General features: G+C 43.4%; 2 protein-coding genes across 3 annotated transcripts; both read right to left on the bottom strand.

Moving 5' to 3' along the window:
- Positions 1-250: 250 nt before the first annotated feature.
- LOC139582507 (uncharacterized) lies at positions 251-1,547 on the bottom strand. Of its 2 annotated transcripts, XM_071412570.1 has the most exons (3): positions 1,327-1,547; positions 1,180-1,235; positions 251-1,083 (listed from the first exon to the last, which is right to left on the bottom strand). In XM_071412570.1, exons 1-3 carry the CDS (start codon positions 1,353-1,355, stop codon positions 506-508), a joined length of 663 nt encoding a protein of 220 aa, XP_071268671.1. In that variant the 5' UTR covers positions 1,356-1,547; the 3' UTR covers positions 251-505. The 2 variants fall into 2 exon arrangements, with proteins under 2 accessions (XP_071268671.1, XP_071268672.1); XM_071412571.1 differs by lacking the exon at positions 1,180-1,235 and having other exon boundaries at positions 1,327-1,470.
- Positions 1,548-8,403: 6,856 nt separating this feature from the next.
- Positions 8,404-9,678, bottom strand: LOC139582506 (circumsporozoite protein-like). Its single transcript, XM_071412569.1, has 3 exons — positions 9,557-9,678; positions 9,411-9,466; positions 8,404-9,311 (listed from the first exon to the last, which is right to left on the bottom strand). The coding sequence occupies exons 1-3, from the start codon at positions 9,583-9,585 to the stop codon at positions 8,659-8,661; spliced, it is 738 nt and encodes a 245-aa protein (XP_071268670.1). The 5' UTR covers positions 9,586-9,678; the 3' UTR covers positions 8,404-8,658.
- Between the last annotated feature and the right edge of the window lie 8,976 nt (positions 9,679-18,654).

The raw sequence follows: 18,654 nt of genomic DNA, 5'->3' as shown, positions 1-18,654 counted from the left end.
GCATTCACATTCTTTAGGAAACCTATGGTAACAGGAAGATTACTGTAAAAGGGGCAGGTAAAGAAAGAACATATGAGGGAGCTCTGACAATTTAGACATCTTTAGCAATTTAACTACCAGAAACAAAGGTAAACAAATCTGTTTACACAAGTGTTGTGAACCACATTTCCTTTTACTCCAGACCCAGTCTGTTCCCAAACAGCAAGCACATGGTAGGCAGAAGAGAACATTATATTTGAAGGACGAGGTATTTTGAAAGTCAAATTGTTTATTGAGCAAATCATGCAAGAGTAGCAGGAACACCAGGCTAAATCAAAAGCATAACCGTAGAACCTAAAAGTGAGTCAGCAATATCAGCAAATCAGATGTCAATTTTAGTCGTATGGTTATAAAAACAATTCATACCAACGTGGCATCCCAACATGTAAAACAATTTGCATGACTATGCACCAGTGAAGGAGAACCTCATTTCAAACAAGTGCATTAGTTGGCATATTTCCCCACCTCAGTTACCTTTGCCCTTTTCTTCAAAAGGAGGCACAGTAACAGGGGAAAGACGATAAAGGAGTTGGGCAAACAAAATTATGATCTCCCTATCTAGCTTGTTGAGGGGTCGGGCCGTCTGTTCAAGGACTGTCGCTTCTGCTGAGGCGCGGGGGCCGGTCGCTTCTGCTGAGGCGCGGGGGACGGTCGCTTCTGCTGAGGCGCGGGGGACGGTCGCTTCTGCTGAGGCGCGGGGGCCGGTCGCTTCTGCTGAGGCGCGGGGGCCGGTCGCTTCTGCTGAGGCGCGGGGGCCGGTCGCTTCTGCTGAGGCGCGGGGGCCGGTCGCTTCTGCTGAGGCGCGGGGGCCGGTCGCTTCTGCTGAGGCGCGGGGGGCGGTCGCTTCTGCTGAGGCGCGGGGGGCGGTCGCTTCTGCTGAGGCGCGGGGGCCGGTGGCTTCAGATGTGGCATTTCTACCCGAGGTCACATTTGCCGGGCTATTGTGGCCAGTAGCTTTAGCATTTGGAACAGACACCACACTCGCTTGGGCATGGGCTCCAGTTGGTTCAGGTCCAGTGGAGGCAGGATGCCCATAAGCATTACCTAGGAAACAAAGAGGGAAAAAAGGTTGTAAAAATCACAACTTAAGCTATCGGAACTAGACTGATTTGAACTGAAGTAGTGTAAACCAAAACACACCTTGAATGGTAAAACACGTTATTCCTCCAATTAGCAGGCAACAAATCCAAGAAACACTACAAAACATTCAGACAGTTAAACATAAATAACCAGTGAAAAATATTAGAAAAAGGTAAACCAAACAAATGAATACATTGAAAAACTAACCTCAAAGAGAATCCAAAAGTCACAGCCATTTTAGTGATCAAAACCACAACAGTATTCAGAACTAATGCTAGACAGACACCCTGCCAGAATATCCCTGTTACTATGTCTAACAGCTGTTTTGGTTGCACCTCATAAAGGAATCCCAGACCCTTCTAACCTGGCTGGCTAATTATGTACAGCTGTCAGCCAATGAACTTCATTTCAGTTGGTTCAATTTCCCCATTGCGATTAGGTGCTCTGGATTTCATTCAGCTGGTGTGAACTGGTGTGCTGGAGGGTGGAGTTTGCATATCATGGACCAATCCAACGGTTTTAAAGAGTGAACTCTACCCACCCATTCTGGATTGAGCCAATTGTTTTTCAACAGGAGTCATCCTTTGACATATGGTGAACAACAGAGATGATTGGACGACAAAAGAAAGACACCAAATTCAGTTCAACAATTTACAGAAAATCAGACAGTTGATGAATGCATATTCAATTTCATACATGTTCATGCGTCTGTAGCTGCCAAATGCTGATCTTTTCACCAATCAGATCAGCTATTTTGCCCGTAACGTGGGGCAAAAGATCAGAATTGGGCTCCCTGTGTAAACAGAGTCTGTGTGGCTGGGACCAAACAGACTATGAGGGTTTATCGCTGCTTCCAAACAGACTTCGGCCACTTTCCAAAGCTTAGACGTTGCTGACGTCTGACAGATCTTACATCGCCTTGATAAGTATTTTAAGTATCAGCTAATCACATCATATGTCAGTGGTTGACACAGTTGATGACGTGGCACGCAACCATTGGTTGTTGTGTCGCCTCAGATTAGCTGTAGAAAGTGGCCTATGGCTGTGTTACACAGGCAGCCCAATTCTGATATTTTTTCCACGTATCTGCATTTTAACCATCACATCAGATCTTTCACGCCAGATCTTTTCACATCAGATCTTTTTCAGAGCTAAATGGTCAAAAGATGAGTTAGTTAAAAAAAAATATCAGGATTGGGGTGCCTTCGTAAATATAGCCTTTGAGGGAGTTTTACTAACCTGAGCCGCGGTGCACCGGTTGATGATGTGAACGGGCAAAAGCAGTGAGGGAGGAATACCCTTCTCAAATAGTACAGTCAGTGGTGTAATGGAGGCTATACGCAGGTATACCACTTTGTTTTCAGTGGACATTTCGTATAATAATTTCTTAACACCCACTGAAGTGTATCAAAGAAGTAAAGTGGAGGTTAACACTGTACCAATTCATAAGGCTGATGGAACGAATCAGAATGTTCACCTTAAAATGTTGAAAAACTATTATTTCTTCACATTTTAAGCGCATGAATGTGTACACAGCGGTAGGCCTATGCAGAATGTTCCAAAATGCAGTTTACCTTCTAAAATGTGCACCGCACCAGAGGAGGCTGGTGGGAGGAGCTATAGGAGGATGGGTTCATTGTAATGTCTGGAATGGAATCAATGGAACAGAGTTAAACATATCAACCATATTGGTAACTCTGTTCCATCAATTCCATTCCAGCCATTACAATGAGCCCATCCTCCTACAGCTCCTCTGCTGCACCTCACATTTGAGCAGTTTCATGTACAGATATTTGGACAGAGATGGTAATATCCCTTACAGCTCAGACACACCGGAAGGATTGTCAAATGTTTGCCTGACGATTAGTATTTTACACCTCCCAACAGGGTCGGCTGTCAATCTCTTTTATGTTCACTCAGAAAAGATTGAGAAGTCGTCAACCACTCAGCTGTGTTAAAATATTCCAATCCAGAAGGTAGCGTTTGTTGGCAATGCATGTCTGTGTGTGTTGCTTTATGGTCTAGTCAATGTTAGCTAGCTGTGCTGGTGTTGTAGAAAGACCTTGTTGATACTAGTCAGATGGCCACATCTAGATAACTAGCTAGCAAGACGACGAAGAAACATTTTGATCCACTCTCCATAATTGCATACAGCCCATAGATACATTTCTTTAGCTACCTGCCTAAAGTTATCTAAATGGTTACCATGATTCGCTAGCTAGCTAGCTGTTGTGCTAACATCACGCACTCACCACACCATTAGTTTCATATGAAGTGTGTGTGAAGCTAATGTTAGCTTGCTAGATAGCTAACTAATAAGCTAGTTTACATTATGAAACCTAACAACAAATCCTTCTTCAATCACAAAACTCTTAGCTAGACATAAAATATATGAAGACTTGAAATAGAAAAAAAAGTTTTATTTTTCAGCGTTATTGTTTTAGGTAGAACAATTCTGATGAAAAGGCCCTCTTTTTCTTGTCGCTCCCCCACAAGGAGCTTCGTGCTCTCTGATTGGCTCAAAAACAAGTTGTCAGCCAAAGTCAGATTCATCCGCACACAGCAGGTATGTCTTTTGTTCTAGCAAGATAATGATTGGCTTCCTACCGTGATAAGCACCAATCCGCACTCAGACAATGAATGCTAGACATTGAAAGAAAGTTGATTTGAACAACAGGAGAGCACATATGATTTTATAAAATATTTCCCTCAACATTTCTAAGGTAGTATTTTGGCTTGGCTACTTTGAAGCACTGTAAGACATGCCTCATAATATGAAGAAAACACAATTAAGGAACAGGAAAAATATAGTGATGGTAATGATATAAACAACTGTCTTCTGGTAGATGGAAAGGCTTTCCCAAAAACCTTCTCTATTAAATGTTAACCAGCTACAAAGTAGCCTATCAGATTGACCTGTCTGTATTGAATAGTTTATCATCTGGTAAATTTAATAGGAGTGACCTACTATTCGAGGTATTCAATAGTAGCATACTATAATTCTAACAGGTTGTACGTCCTAACCCCACTGGAGGGCAACGATTATCGCCAACAGTTCAACTTAGTATACTGACAGTTCATCCGATAGACAGCTGCCTCTGATTGAGAACAATACCCGGCCAAACACAAAGAAATAGAAAACGTAGAAATAAAGAAACTAGAATGCCCACCTTAGTCAAACCCTGGCCTAACCAAAATAGAGAATAAAAACCTCTCTATGGCCAGGGCGTGACAGTACCCCCCCAAAGATGCGGACTCCGGCCGCAAAACCTGACTCTAAAGAGGAGGGTCCGGGTGGGATTCCTTTACGCCGGGTGGGCTTTCTTTACGGCGGCGGCTCTGGTGCGGGACGTAGACCTCCCTCTGCCTCTGGCTCCCCCCACTTTGGTGGCGCCTCTGGTGCGGGGACCCTCGCCGCCGACCCCAGACTGGGGACCCTCGTAGCGGGCCCTGGACTGGGCACCCTTGTTGCGGGCCCCGGACTGGACACCCTCGTTGCGGGCCCCGGACTGGACACCCTCGTTGCGGGCCCCGGACTGGAGAACGTTGCTGGAGGCTCCGGACTGGAGAATGTCGCTGGAGGCTCCAGACTGGAGGCCGTCGCTGAAGGCTCCGGACTGGAGGCCGTCGCTGGAGGCTCCGGACTGGAGAACGTCGCTGGAGGCTCCGGACTGGAGACCTTCGCAGGAGGCTCTGGACTGGAGGCCTTCGTTCCATGACTCCTCACTGTAGGCTTCTTGCCATGGATCATCACTGGAAGCTTCGTGCCATGTATCATCACTGGAGGCTTCTTGCCATGGATCATCACTGGAGGCTTCTTGCCATGGATCATCACCGGAGGCTTCGTGCCATGCATCATCACTGGAGGCTCCGTGCCATGCATCATCACTGGAGGATTCGTGCCATGGATCATCACTGGAGGCTTCGTGCCATGGATCATCACTGGAGGCTTCTTGCCATGGATCATCACTGGAGGGAGGAGACGTATGGGCAGTCTGGTACGTTGAGCTGCCACAGGGCTCACCAGGCTGGGGAGACATACGGGGGGATTAGTTCTATGCCCAGGCACAGGACTCACCAGGCTGGAGAGACATACAGGAGGCCGTGTCCTAGGCAGAGGCACCGGATACACTGGGCCGTGGAAGCGCACTGGAGGTCTCGAGCTGGGAGCCTGCACAACCAGTCCTGGCTGGATGGTTACTTTCGCCCTGCAGATGCGGGGCGCAGGCACAGGACGCACTGGGCTGTGTAGACGCACCAGAGTTACAGTGCGCAGAGCCGGTGCAGGATATCCCGGGCCGTAGAGACGTACTGGCGGCCAGATGCGCTGATCCAGCATCCTCCGACCTGGCTGGATGCCCACTCTAGCCCGGCTGATTCGGGGAGCTGGATGGTAGCGCACTGGGCTGTGCACGCGCACTGGAGACACCGTGCGCTCCACCTTATAACACGGTGCCTGACCAGTACGACGCTCGCCACGGTAAGCACGGGGAGTTGGCTCAGGTCTCCAACCTGACTCAGCCACACACCCCGTGTGCCCCCCCAATTTTTTGGGGGGAGCTGCCTCTCGGGCTTCCTTGCTAGCCGAGGCCCTTCGTAACGCTGCTGCTCTGCTCTTGCTGCCTCTAGTTCCTCCCGTGGACGGCGATACTCCCCAGCCTGCCTCCAGGGTCCCTTACCGTCCAGGATCTCCTCCCAATTCCAGGAATCCTGGACACGCTGCTCCTCCTTACCACGCTGCTTGATCCGTTGTTGGTGGTGGGAAGTTCTGTAACGCTCGTCTGATGAAGAAGGAGTGGACCAAAGCGCAGCGTGATACTTGTTCATAATATTTTACTAAATTAGAACACTTGAACAAAAATAACAAAGAAACAAACGAACAGTTCTGTAAGGTAACTAAACTAAACAGAAAACATAGAAATAAAGAAACTATAATGCCCACCCTAGTCACACCCTGGCCTAACCAAAATAGTGAATAAAAACCTCTCTATGGCCAGGGCGTGACACTATAACTCATCTCACATTAATCATATACCTTGCACATGAACCACCGCCCATTTGGGGTAAGAACAAAATGAATGTATTTACGTGTTGAAACCCTTCATTTGTCGTCAATCTCGGGCAGAACCAAGCCCTCACGAAAGTTTGTTTCGGTGGACTCTCCCATGGGTGTAAGGCTCTGATATTCCACCAGAGGCCACATTGTCCTTCTTCTTAGTTGTCTGTGCTTATAGTGGAGTGTTTTCAGAGCAGATATTCAGATGCACCAATGATTATCTGAGATGGGATTTTATCCTACCCACCTTGTGTCTTTAGTCAGTTTGAAGCACTTTACACGCACAGTTGTAGACTGGCAATGTTCAGGTCTGGGAGTTATCTTCTTCACCTCGGGTTGAGGTTAAGTAATAACCATTTCCCACATGTAGCTAATACTCCATGCTTTTCTGGTCTGGTATGTTAATTCTTAGCAAGTACTTTTAAGCACTTTGGCCAAAGGGGGTGTTCCGTCATGCTGACATGAACTCTGACATCACTCGTGGCGTGTCTAGTCACTGTGCATAGTTTATATGAAAAACAATTCTCAATAGAAACTAAAATCACCTTCATATCTTAACAAAAATAGTTTCATCAATTTTCATATCACAGACAACGTATTGGATGGGAAACTTGACGGATAAAATGTGTACACTTTCCGAGTTACAGTCTTTTTCTTGATACCATTCTTAATGATGTCATAATTAAACAATAAGACATGATTATTCTTTAGATCCCCACTGACCATTCCAAACATTTGGATGTTATAAATATTGTTCCAGTGTTTACTTTTTGGGCATTATTGTTTTGGCGGGACAAGGTCTTCTGTAGACAAAGGAACATTCCTTTACCAATACTGAAGAGCAAGAGGGGGATCATGTAGTAACCAAAAAAAATTGAAACATAAAGATATATTTTATTTTTAAGATTCTTCTCAACAATTAACACATTTACTCAGTTACAGTTCATATAAGAAAATCAGTCAATTGAAATTAATTAATTACTTTGTAAAAATCTATGGATTTCACATGACTGGGCAGGGGCTCAGCCATGGGTGGGATCCAAATGGCTTCATTACAGACATAAATACTTAGTTTCATCAGCTGTCTGGATGGCTGACCAACACTTCACATGTTGCGTTTACAATTTTGTCCAGTATAGTTTCCGCATGACAGTGTAGAAGTAGTACTGCAACCTGTCCAGTAGATGGCAAGGTGTAGGCCTGTTCACAGCACTCACTCTGGATTCTGTGACAAGGGGAATCAGGTTGATGCTGTCAGATTATTTTTTCTAAAAACCTTTTTGAAACTGTCAGATCAATCAGACCCTGGCTACAAAATGATCACAAAATCCAGATCCTTCAGATTCCCCCCACAAAATTTCAAAGCAGCCCCAGGGGACATTATCTCAGTGCTAAATGTTCTTTAATCAAACCTTTTACTATTGAGTCCACTTTAGTTCCTCCATAATCAGATTACCCGTAACAAGTCGCTTGCCGGTCCTAAAAACATCAACTTCCTGCTCACCACTGATTTGTCACTCCTCCATAAACTGTCAATAACTAGTTCCATGAATTTGTGTCAGAACGCTTAGAGTTCTTGAAATTGTTTCACACCTTGATACCAAGAAAAGCAGAAGTGATTCACAAGGCAGGATTTTAGGTTAATACATTTACAATGGCCCCAGATTAAAGTTAGTACAGCATGCATCAAATGCACCTTTTAAAGGGGGCAACCTCATTGGTATCAGGTAGAAATGGATAGTGCAGAAGGCCACATTGAGAGTTGATATGTCTGATAAAGACAAGTTTCATGCTTCTTACAGCTGTAAGTTGAGAATGCCTATACGATTGCATCCATGGGTCTGCCAGACCAACATTGTAGAACAGGCAAAATGGGTCAAGTTGTTTTAATGTTTCTGAATAAGGTCAAGGAGAAACTTCAGTGTCCCTGGGACAGGTTAGTGACAGGCAGTGGGACGTTGAGGTAAACTGCATTCACATTCTTTAGGCACCTATGGTAACAGGCCAATTACTGTAAGTCAAACACCCTACACAAAGGGACAGGGAAAGTATGAACATATGAGGGAGCTCTGACAATTTAGACATCTTTGGCATTTGAACTACCAGAAACAAAGGTAAACAAATCTGTTTACAGTTGTGAACCACATTCCCTTTTACTCCAGACCCAGTCTGTTCCCAAACAGAAAGCACATGGTAGGCAGAAGAGAACATATTTGAAGGAAGAGGTATTTTAAAAGTCAAATGGTTTATTGAGCAAATCATACAAGAGTAGCAGGAACACCAGGCTAAATCAAAAGCATAACCGTAGAACCTAAAAGTGTGTCAGCAATATCGCCAAATCAGATGTAAATTTTAGTTGTATGGTTATAAAAACGACTCATACCATTGTAGCGTCCACCCATGTAAAACAATTTGCATGACTATGCGCCAGTGAAGGAGAACCTCATTTCAAACAAGTGCATTAGTTGGCATATTTCCCCACCTCAGTTACCTTTGCCCTTTTCTTCAAAAGGAGGCACTGTAACAGGGGAAAGACGATTAAGAAGTTGGGCAAACCAAATTATGATCTCCCTATCTAGCTTGTTGAGGGGTCGGGCCGTCTGTTCAAGGCTTGTTGCTTCTGCTGAGGCGCGGGCCGCTTCTGCTGAGGCGCGGGGGCCGGCCGCACCTGCTGAGGCGCGGGGGCCGGACGCACCTGCTGAGGCGCGGGGGCCGGAAGCTTCTGATGAGGCGCGGGGGCCGGAAGCTTCTGATGAGGCGCGGGGGCCGGAAGCTTCTGATGAGGCGCGGGGGCCGGAAGCTTCTGATGAGGCGCGGGGGCCGGAAGCTTCTGATGAGGCGCGGGGGCCGGAAGCTTCTGCTGAGGCGCGGGGGCCAGACGCTTCTCCTGAGGCGCGGGGGCCGGACGCTTCTGCTGAGGCGCGGATGCCGGACGCTTCTGCTGAGGCGCGGGGGCCGGACGCTTCTCCTGAGGCGCGGGGGCCGGACGCTTCTGCTGAGGCGCGGGGGCCGGACTTCACACTTGACAAGGATTTGTGGCCAGTAGCTTTAGCATTTGGCCCAGACACCACACTTGCTTGGGCATAGGTTCCATTTGGTTCAGGTCCAGTGTAGGCAGCATGCCCATTAGCGTTACCTAGGAAACAAAGAAAACATTGTGGTAAAATGCCAGCCTTAAGCTATCGGAAACTAGACTACTGTGATTTGAACTGAAGTATTGTAAACAAAAACACACCTTTAAGGCTTAAACAAGTTATCCCTCCAATTAGCAGGCAGCAAATCCAAGAAACACTACAAAACATTCAGACAGTTAAACATAAATAACCAGTGAACACTTTAAAACAAGGTAAACCAACCAGATAAATACATTGAAAAACTAACCTCAAAGAGAGTCCAAAAGTCACAGCCATTTTAGTGATCAAAACCACAACAGTATTCAGAACTAATGCTAGACAGACAGCCTGCAAGAATATCCCTGTTGCTTTGTCTAACAGCTGTTTTGGTTGCACCTCATAAAGGAATCCCAGACCCTTCTAACCTGGCTGGCTAATTATGTACAGCTGTCAGCCAATGAACTTCATTTCAATCTCTGGATTTAATTCAGCTGGTTTAAACTGGTGTGCTGGAGGGTGGAGTTTGCACATCATGGACCAATCCGACGGTATTAAAGAGTGAACTCTACCCACCCATACCGGATTGAGCCAATTGTTTTTCAACAGGAGTCATCCGTTAACGTACGGTGAACAACAGAGATGAATGTACGACAAAAAAACACACAAACCAAATTCAGTGGTAACCACAAAAGTGTTAAACCAATCACAACAGTGTAGAATAACACATATGGAGTAATGCAGTAACCAAAAAAGTGTTAAACCAATCAGAACATTGTAGAATAACACATATGGAGCCATGTAGTAACCCCCCCCAAAAAATACAAATCAAAACATTGTAGAATAACACATATGGAGTCATGTAGTAACCAAACAAAAAGAAGCAGCTCCTTAACTTCTCTAGGGTAGGGGGCAGCATTTTCACGTTTGGATGAAAAGCATACCCAAATTAAACTGCCAGCTACTCATCCCCAGAAAATAAGATATGCATATTATTAGTAGATTTGATAGAAAACACTCTGAAGTTTATAAAACTGTTTGAATCATGTCTGTGAGTATAACAGAACTCAGAAACCCCGAGGACAAGCCATTCAGATGTTGTTGTTTTTTAAGTCACTCTCTTTTCAAAGTGTTTTCATTGGGAAGATTTCTAAGCCACTAGCTTGCAGTTCCTACGGCTTCCACTGGATGTCAACAGTCTAGAGAAATTGGTTGAGGTTATTCCTTTGTGTAATGAAGAAATACGGCCATCTTGAAGTCGAGTCACTCTAGGTGTCCTGTGAGATAGAAGCGCATGACCAGAAGGCAGGCTACGGTTGGTTTTAATCCTGTATTGAACACAGATCATCCCGTCTTCAATTTTATCGATTATTAACGTTAAAAAATACCTGAAGTTGTATTACAAAAGTAGTTTGACATTTCTTAGCAAAGTTTACAGGTAACCTTTGAGATATTTTGTCGTCACGTTTGAGCAAGTTGGAACCTGTATTTTTCTGGATCAAACGCGCCAAATAAATGGACATTTTGGATATATATCGACGGAATTAATCGAACAAAAGGACCCTTTGTGATGTTTATGGGACATATTGGAGTGCCAACAACAGAAGCTCGTCAAAGGTAAGGCATGAATTATATTTTTATTTCTGCGTTTTGTGTCGTGCCTGCAGGGTTGGAATATGCTTATCTCTCTTGGTTTACAATGGTGCTATCCTCAGAAAACAGCATCGTATGCTTTCGCCGAAAAGCCTATTTGAATTCTGACATGTTGGCTGGATTCACAACCAGTGTAGCTTTAATTTGGTATCTTTCATGTGTGATTTAATGAAAGTTTGATTTTATAGTAATTCATTTGAATTTGGTGCTCTGCATTTTCTCAGGCTTTTTGCCAAGTGAGACAGTAGCGTCCCTCCTAAACTCAGATTTTGGGATATAAATATGAACTTTACCGAACAAAACATACATGTATTGTGTAACATGAAGTCCTATGAGTGTCATCTGATGAAGATCATCAAAGGTTAGTGATTAATTTTATCTCTATTTCTGCTTTTTGTTACTGCTCTCTTTGGCTGGAAAAATGGCTGTCTTTTTCTGTGATTTGGCTCATACCTAACATAATCGTTTGGTGTGCTTTCGTCGTAAAACCTTTTTGAAATCGGACACTTTGGCTGGATTTACAGTCTCCTGCTGGAGGTCATTCTCCTGCTGGAGGTCATTTTGCAGGGCTCTGGCAGTGCTCCTCCTTGCACAAAGGCGTAGGTAGCGGTCCTGCTGCTGGGTTGTTGCCCTCCTACGGCCTCCTCCACGTCTCCTGATGTACTGGCCTGTCTCCTGGTAGCGCCTCCATGCTCTGGACACTACTGACAGACACAGCAAACCTTCTTGCCACAGCTCGCATTGATGTGCCATCCTGGATGAGCTGCACTACCTGAGCCACTTGTGTGGGTTGTAGACACCGTCTCATGCTACGACTAGAGTGAAAGCACCGCCAGCATTCAAAAGTGACCAAAACATCAGCCAGGAAGCATAGGAACTGAGAAGTGGTCTGTGGTCACCACCTGCAGAACCACTCCTTTATTGGGGGTGTCTTGCTAATTGCCTATAATTTCCACCTTTTGTCTATTCCATTTGCACAACAGCATGTGAAATGTATTGTCAATCAGTGTTGCTTCCTAAGTGGACAGTTTGATTTCACAGAAGTGTGATTGACTTGGAGTTACATTGTGTTGTTTAAGTGTTCCCTTTATTTTTTTGAGCAGTGTATATATATATATATATATATATATATATATATATATATATATAAAATACGACATGATTTTCCATATATATATATACAGTATATATATAAATATATAATACTGAACAAAAATTTAACATGTAAAGTGTTGGTCCTGTCTTTCATGAGTTGAAATAAAAACATCTAAAACATTTTCCATGCACACAAAAAGCTTTACGATTTTAATTTAACTAGGTAAGTCAGTTAAGAACAAATTCTTATTTACAACGACGGCCTACCCCGGCCAAACCTGGGTCAATTTTGAGCCACCCTATGAGACTCCCAATCATGGCCATATGTGATGCAGCCTGGATTCGAACCAGGTACTGCAGTGACGCCTCTTGCACTGAGATGCAGTGTCCTAGACCACTGCGCCACTCGGGAGAGATTTTGTGCACGTATTTGTTTACATGCTTGCAATGGGTTGCATTCCCTTCCACATTCTCCTCTATAGAAATTACTACAAACCCAAATGGACATTATATAATGCATAAAGGAAATCTGGCACAAGAAAAAAATCTATTTTCTGAACTGTTGTTTCCCAATGAAGATGAACCAAAGTTCATTAATATACGAAAACTATCTCAATGTAACAGGAATATTGTATAGGGAGTGATTTGAATTGTGTACGGGATGTAACTCTAGACAAGTCCTCGACTAAACTACAGTATATCCTCTTCCTAACATGTCTAAGGTATTAAATCACAACATCAAAGAGATGGGTCTATGTGAACTGTGGAGATATAAACATCCTGTATGGATCGACGCTGGGAGACGAGAAGCAAGTACAGGGAGTGCACATTTAATTAACAACGGACATGAAACAGGACAGGACAACGTCTGGACATGAAACAGGACAGGACAGCGTCTGGACATGAAACAGGACAGGACAGCGTCTGGACATAAAACAGGACAGAACAGCGTCTGGACATGAAACAGGACAGGACAGCGTCTGGACATGAAACAGTACACGGACAACGTCTGGACATGAAACAGGACAGGACAGCGTCTGGACATGAAACAGGACAGGACAGCATCTGGACATGAAACAGGACAGGACAGCGTCTGGACATGAAACAGGACAGGACAGCGTCTGGACATGAAACAGGACAGGACAGCGTCTGGACATGAAACAGGACAGGACAGCGTCTGGACATGAAACAGGACAGGACAGCGTCTGGACATGAAACAGGACAGGACAGCGTCTGGACAAGAAACAGGACAGGACAACGTCTGGACATGAAACAGGACAGGACAGCGTCTGGACATGAAACAGGACAGGACAGCGTCTGGACATGAAACAGGACAGGACAGCGTCTGGACATGAAACAGGACAGGAAAGCGTCTGGACATGAAACAGGACAGGACAGCGTCTGGACATGAAACAGGACAGGACAGCGTCTGGACATGAAACAGGACACGGACAACGTCTGGACATGAAACAGGACAGGACAGCGTCTGGACATGAAACAGGACAGGACAGCGTCTGGACATGAAACAGGACACGGACAGCGTCTGGACATGAAACAGGACAGGACAGCGTCTGGACATGAAACAGGACAGGACAGCGTCTGGACATGAAACAGGACACGGACAACGTCTGGACATGAAACAGGACAGGACAGCGTCTGGACATGAAACAGGACAGGACAGCGTCTGGACATGAACACACAACGACATTAATGCTGACACGGGGGAACCAATGGAGGAACAGACAGATATAGATAGGGGCAAACAACAAGGTGAAGGAGTCCAGGTGAGTTCAATGAGCACTGATGCTCTTATTGATGGTGACAGGTGAGCGTCATGAAGGGCAGCCTGGTGCTCACGAGCGCCAGACAGGGAGACCGGGAGCAGGGGTGACACATCCTACTGAAAGAGAATATTCCTTTCCCTGATATATTTACAACTCATAATCAATCATTTAACTTTTTTTATTGTAAACTTTTCTTTAATTGACTGTGTTTCTGAATGTAAATACCTTCTTCGAATAAATTCTGACCATAACCCATAGTCCTTCATGGTAAAGCCCAAACCTCCTATGCCAATAGCAAAGACTTGGCGATTCAACACAATATTACTTGGAGATAAGGAGTTTACCTCATATCTCAACACACAGATAGACAGGTTTTTGGAAATAAATGTAGATAACGAACTGTTGTCCTTGTCCTAAAGTATATATGAGAGGTTGTATCATGTCTTGCTCTTCACGTAAGAAAAACAAGATCCATAAAGAATTAGACTTAGAAAGAAAACAGTTTAGATAGAAATGCGACCACCCTTCAACAGTTGAACACTTTGAAGCTTCACTATAACACAGTAAAACACCTGATCTGCAGAGATTGCTCCCACGATATCCAAGACAACAATACATTGAGCAAGGTGAAAGTGCAGGGGAAAAATGCTTGTTTTAGAACGGACCATCTATAAAATTCAAACCCAGATGGTAGCATAACAAATGGATCCGTCTGAAATCAACTCAGTCGTTAAAACATTTTTATCACAAACTTTATCAATTTCAAAAACAAAAGCTGAGAGGAGGATATAGATGATTTCCATTTGATAAGGGAACCAGACAAAATAAATATGGATAGAAACATTACCGAGGTGAATTTTTGGAGGCCGTCAATAATCTAGAGATTGGGAAATCCCCTGGTAATGTTGGATTCCCAGTGGAATGTTATACACACTTTCGTCCTAAATTACTAAAGCCTATGTTACTTATGCTCACAGCAGCTCTAGAGAAAAATGAACTACGATCACCCTACAAGTACTTAAAATGAAAGATAAGGATCCATTGTCATGAGGATCCTTCCGCCCAGTATCACTCTTGAATGTGGATTACAAAATCATTGCTAAGGTACTGGCTTTTCGCATAGAAACAGTGATGCAAAAGTTGATTCACTCAGATCAAACAGGGTTAATACGGAACAGGATGTTTTCAGACAATCTCCACTGGTTTTATTAATATAATCTATCATACCAGGCACTGGAACGTTCCATATGTGGCAGAATCAAAAGAAGCTGAAAAAGCATTTGATTGGGTGGAATGGGCATATTTGGTGGCTGTTTAAAAAAAGTTTTGTTTTGGTGCGTTATTTATTTCCTGGATTAAGTTATTGTACAATTCCCCCAAAGCATCTGTATAAATAAATGGACAGATCTTTGAATCATTTAAGTTATCCAGAGGGACAAGACAGGGATGACTTTTGTGCTCTTTTTTTCCCCTAGTCACAGAACCCTTAGCATCAGTAATTACAACTCATGGTTTCATCCAGGGCCTAGAGATTGGTGGAGATCAACATGTGATGTCATTTATCTGAACCAGAAATGACATCCTCTGTCATTTATTTTTACTACTGTTGGACGCATGGTGATCAGGATTCAAAGTGAATTAGGAGAAAATTAGAAATGGGAATTATTTCAGTTACGGCTCCTCAAGTAAATGTAAGGGGAAATGGTCAATGAGACGTATTAAATAGCTGGCTGTACTGATGCTATTCACTCTGTAGGAGGCATATCAAATCAATTATTTTCTTTTTAAAAGAAACTTTCATTAAAAAAAATAAAAAACTTTTTTTTTCATTGAAAACCAAATGTTTTAGGCTTAGTGATAGTGAAACATCAATTCTGATCTTCATTTTTGACAGTTCATTGCAAAAGTGATATATTTTAGTAGTAAATCTAGCTATTTCTGCCCCTAGCGGTTAACTCGACCATTGAAATCGTGAAGTAGAGGCACCTTAAGAAGGTACCTTTGGTAATTGGAGCGTGCCAATATATTTTGCCTGATGCTTCCTTGACTAGAGTGACATTACACAAATCGAAAGGCAGTAAGGCACATTTCTGCATATGACCAAATTCAAATAATGTTGGTTACTAGTTTCATGCACATCTACATGTGCTTTTACAAAGAAATGAAACATGTAAGCTATGAGGATTAGTCGTAGTTACGTCCGTCGTAAGAAGAAATAGATCACAACGGTCGTCATGTCAACTTGGTGTATTTCTTCCCAACTGATTGGTGGCAATAGTTTGCTAAAACAGTGGCTAAAATGTCAATGTTTGTGAGATCTAATCCCACATGAGGCACATATATATTATCCTTTATGTACAAAATTCATCCCGTGCCCACACAATTTTTATTCCGACAAGTAAAAGCATACCTGGTCGCCCCGGTAATAGATGTACGTTTTTATACAGTACCCTAACCAATCTGAGAGTTAATTCGACCATTGGAAAAATATCTACTGCTTAAATACTGCGGGTTGGATTGAATTGAGCCCCTAATCTTCATTTTTCAAGGTGATGATTGCACTTTTCTTCCCAACACAATACCGCAATAAATGTGAATCCACATTTCAAAGATTTGTTTTTGGGGGATTCCAACCTACACTGCAAGGGGAAATAGATGTCAGAAGATCAGTGCTTTACCACTGTAAGCGAACTGTCCAAAACCATATTTGCTTGCAATGCACATCATTGTATTATCAGATCAGTGGACTTCTGGTAAGTTTGCTTTAGTGAGCAAGTGTTGGGATCAAGTGTAACTATGTTAACCCTCACCCAAAATGAATGCTGTATTTATGAGTATTTCCCCCCACCCACAACTTCTCACCTGAACGCATTTTTTCATTTTAGGGGGTTGGGCAAAGGCTGAAATTGGGGTTGAGAGTTACCCTTTAATATACTGAACAAAACTTTAAATGCAACATGCAATAATTTCAAACATTTTACTGAGTTACAGTTCATTTAAGGAAAGCAGTCAATTGAAATAAATTCCTTAGGCCCTAATCTGTAGATTTCAAATGACTGGGAATACAAATATCTGTTGATCACAGATAACTTTTTAAAGGAAGGGGCGTGGATCAGAAAACCAGTCAATAGCTGAAGTGAACAACATTTACCTCATGCAGCACAACACATGTCCTTTGCATAGAGTTAAACAGGCTGTTGATTGTGGCCTGTGGAATGTTGTCCCACTCCTTTTCAATGGCTGGTTAACATTCACAGAGGACTTGAGTCCTCTTACATTTGGGATCTTTACAGTCCCATTGATCAAACAACGATGAAAAGATAGGCTCTCTCTCCCTCAGTTATGCACAGGCTATGCTCATTGGTAACTTATAAAACACACACACATATACACACACAGCTTCTCTCCTAGTGTGTTGTGGTAACTTATAAAACACACACAGCTTCTCTCATAGTGTGTTGTGGTAACTTATAAAACACACACACATATACACACAGCTTCTCTCCTAGTGTGTTGTGGTAACTTATAAAACACACACACAACTTCTCTCCTAGTGTGTTGTGGTAACTTATAAAACACACACACAACTTCTCTCCTAGTGTGTTGTGGTAACTTATAAAACACACACAGCTTCTCTCCTAGTGTGTTGTGGTAACTTATAAAACACACACACAACTTCTCTCCTAGTGTGTTGTGGTAACTTATAAAACACACACAGCTTCTCTCATAGTGTGTTGTGGTAACTTATAAAACACACACAACTTCTCTCCTAGTGTGTTGTGGTAACTTATAAAACACACACAACTTCTCTCCTAGTGTGTTGTGGTAACTTATAAAACACACACAACTTCTCTCCTAGTGTGTTGTGGTAACTTATAAAACACACACACACACAACTTCTCTCATAGTGTGTTGTGGTAACTTATAAAACACACACAACTTCTCTCCTAGTGTGTTGTGGTAACTTATAAAACACACACAACTTCTCTCCTAGTGTGTTGTGGTAACTTATAAAACACACACAACTTCTCTCCTAGTGTGTTGTGGTAACTTATAAAACACACACAACTTCTCTCCTAGTGTGTTGTGGTAACTTATAAAACACACACACACACACAACTTCTCTCATAGTGTGTTGTGGTAACTTATAAAACACACACACACACACAACTTCTCTCCTAGTGTGTTGTGGTAACTTATAAAACACACACACACACACAACTTCTCTCCTAGTGTGTTGTGGTAACTTATAAAACACACACAACTTCTCTCCTAGTGTGTTGTGGTAACTTATAAAACACACACAACTTCTCTCCTAGTGTGTTGTGGTAACTTATAAAACACACACACACACACAGCTTCTCTCCTAGTGTGTTGTGGTAACTTATAAAACACACACACACACACAGCTTCTCTCCTAGTGTGTTGTGGTAACTTAACACTCAGATCTCGCTCTAACTCTGAGGAAGTTAGACGGATAACTAACTTCAAGGAGAAAGAGAGAACAGAGCAACTAGCTTCTAGAACTCTGTCCCCCAAACACACAGAATGCCAAATGTGCCGGGAGCACTAGAGGGATTTAGATTTGAGATTCCTCTCTCCGTCTCTGTGTAAGAGATACGACTGATGGGATTGGAAGTGACAAGGCTATAATTCAGTTTGGTCATGGAGCAGTCCCTTACAGGATCCTTCCCCTCTTTTCTCCTCTCTCCCTTCATCCTTCCCCTCCCCTCTCTCCCTTCGTCCCTCCCCTCCCCTCTCGTCCTTCCCTCCCCTCTCTCTCTTCCCCTCTCCACTCTCCCTTCGTCCTTCCCCTCTCCTCTCTCCCTTCCCCTCT

Source organism: Salvelinus alpinus, chromosome 8 (genome assembly GCF_045679555.1).
Source record: "Salvelinus alpinus chromosome 8, SLU_Salpinus.1, whole genome shotgun sequence".
Taxonomy (NCBI): domain Eukaryota; kingdom Metazoa; phylum Chordata; class Actinopteri; order Salmoniformes; family Salmonidae; genus Salvelinus; species Salvelinus alpinus.
The sequence above is the reverse complement of the archived record's forward strand: the minus strand, read 5'-3'. Positions and strand labels throughout refer to the sequence as shown.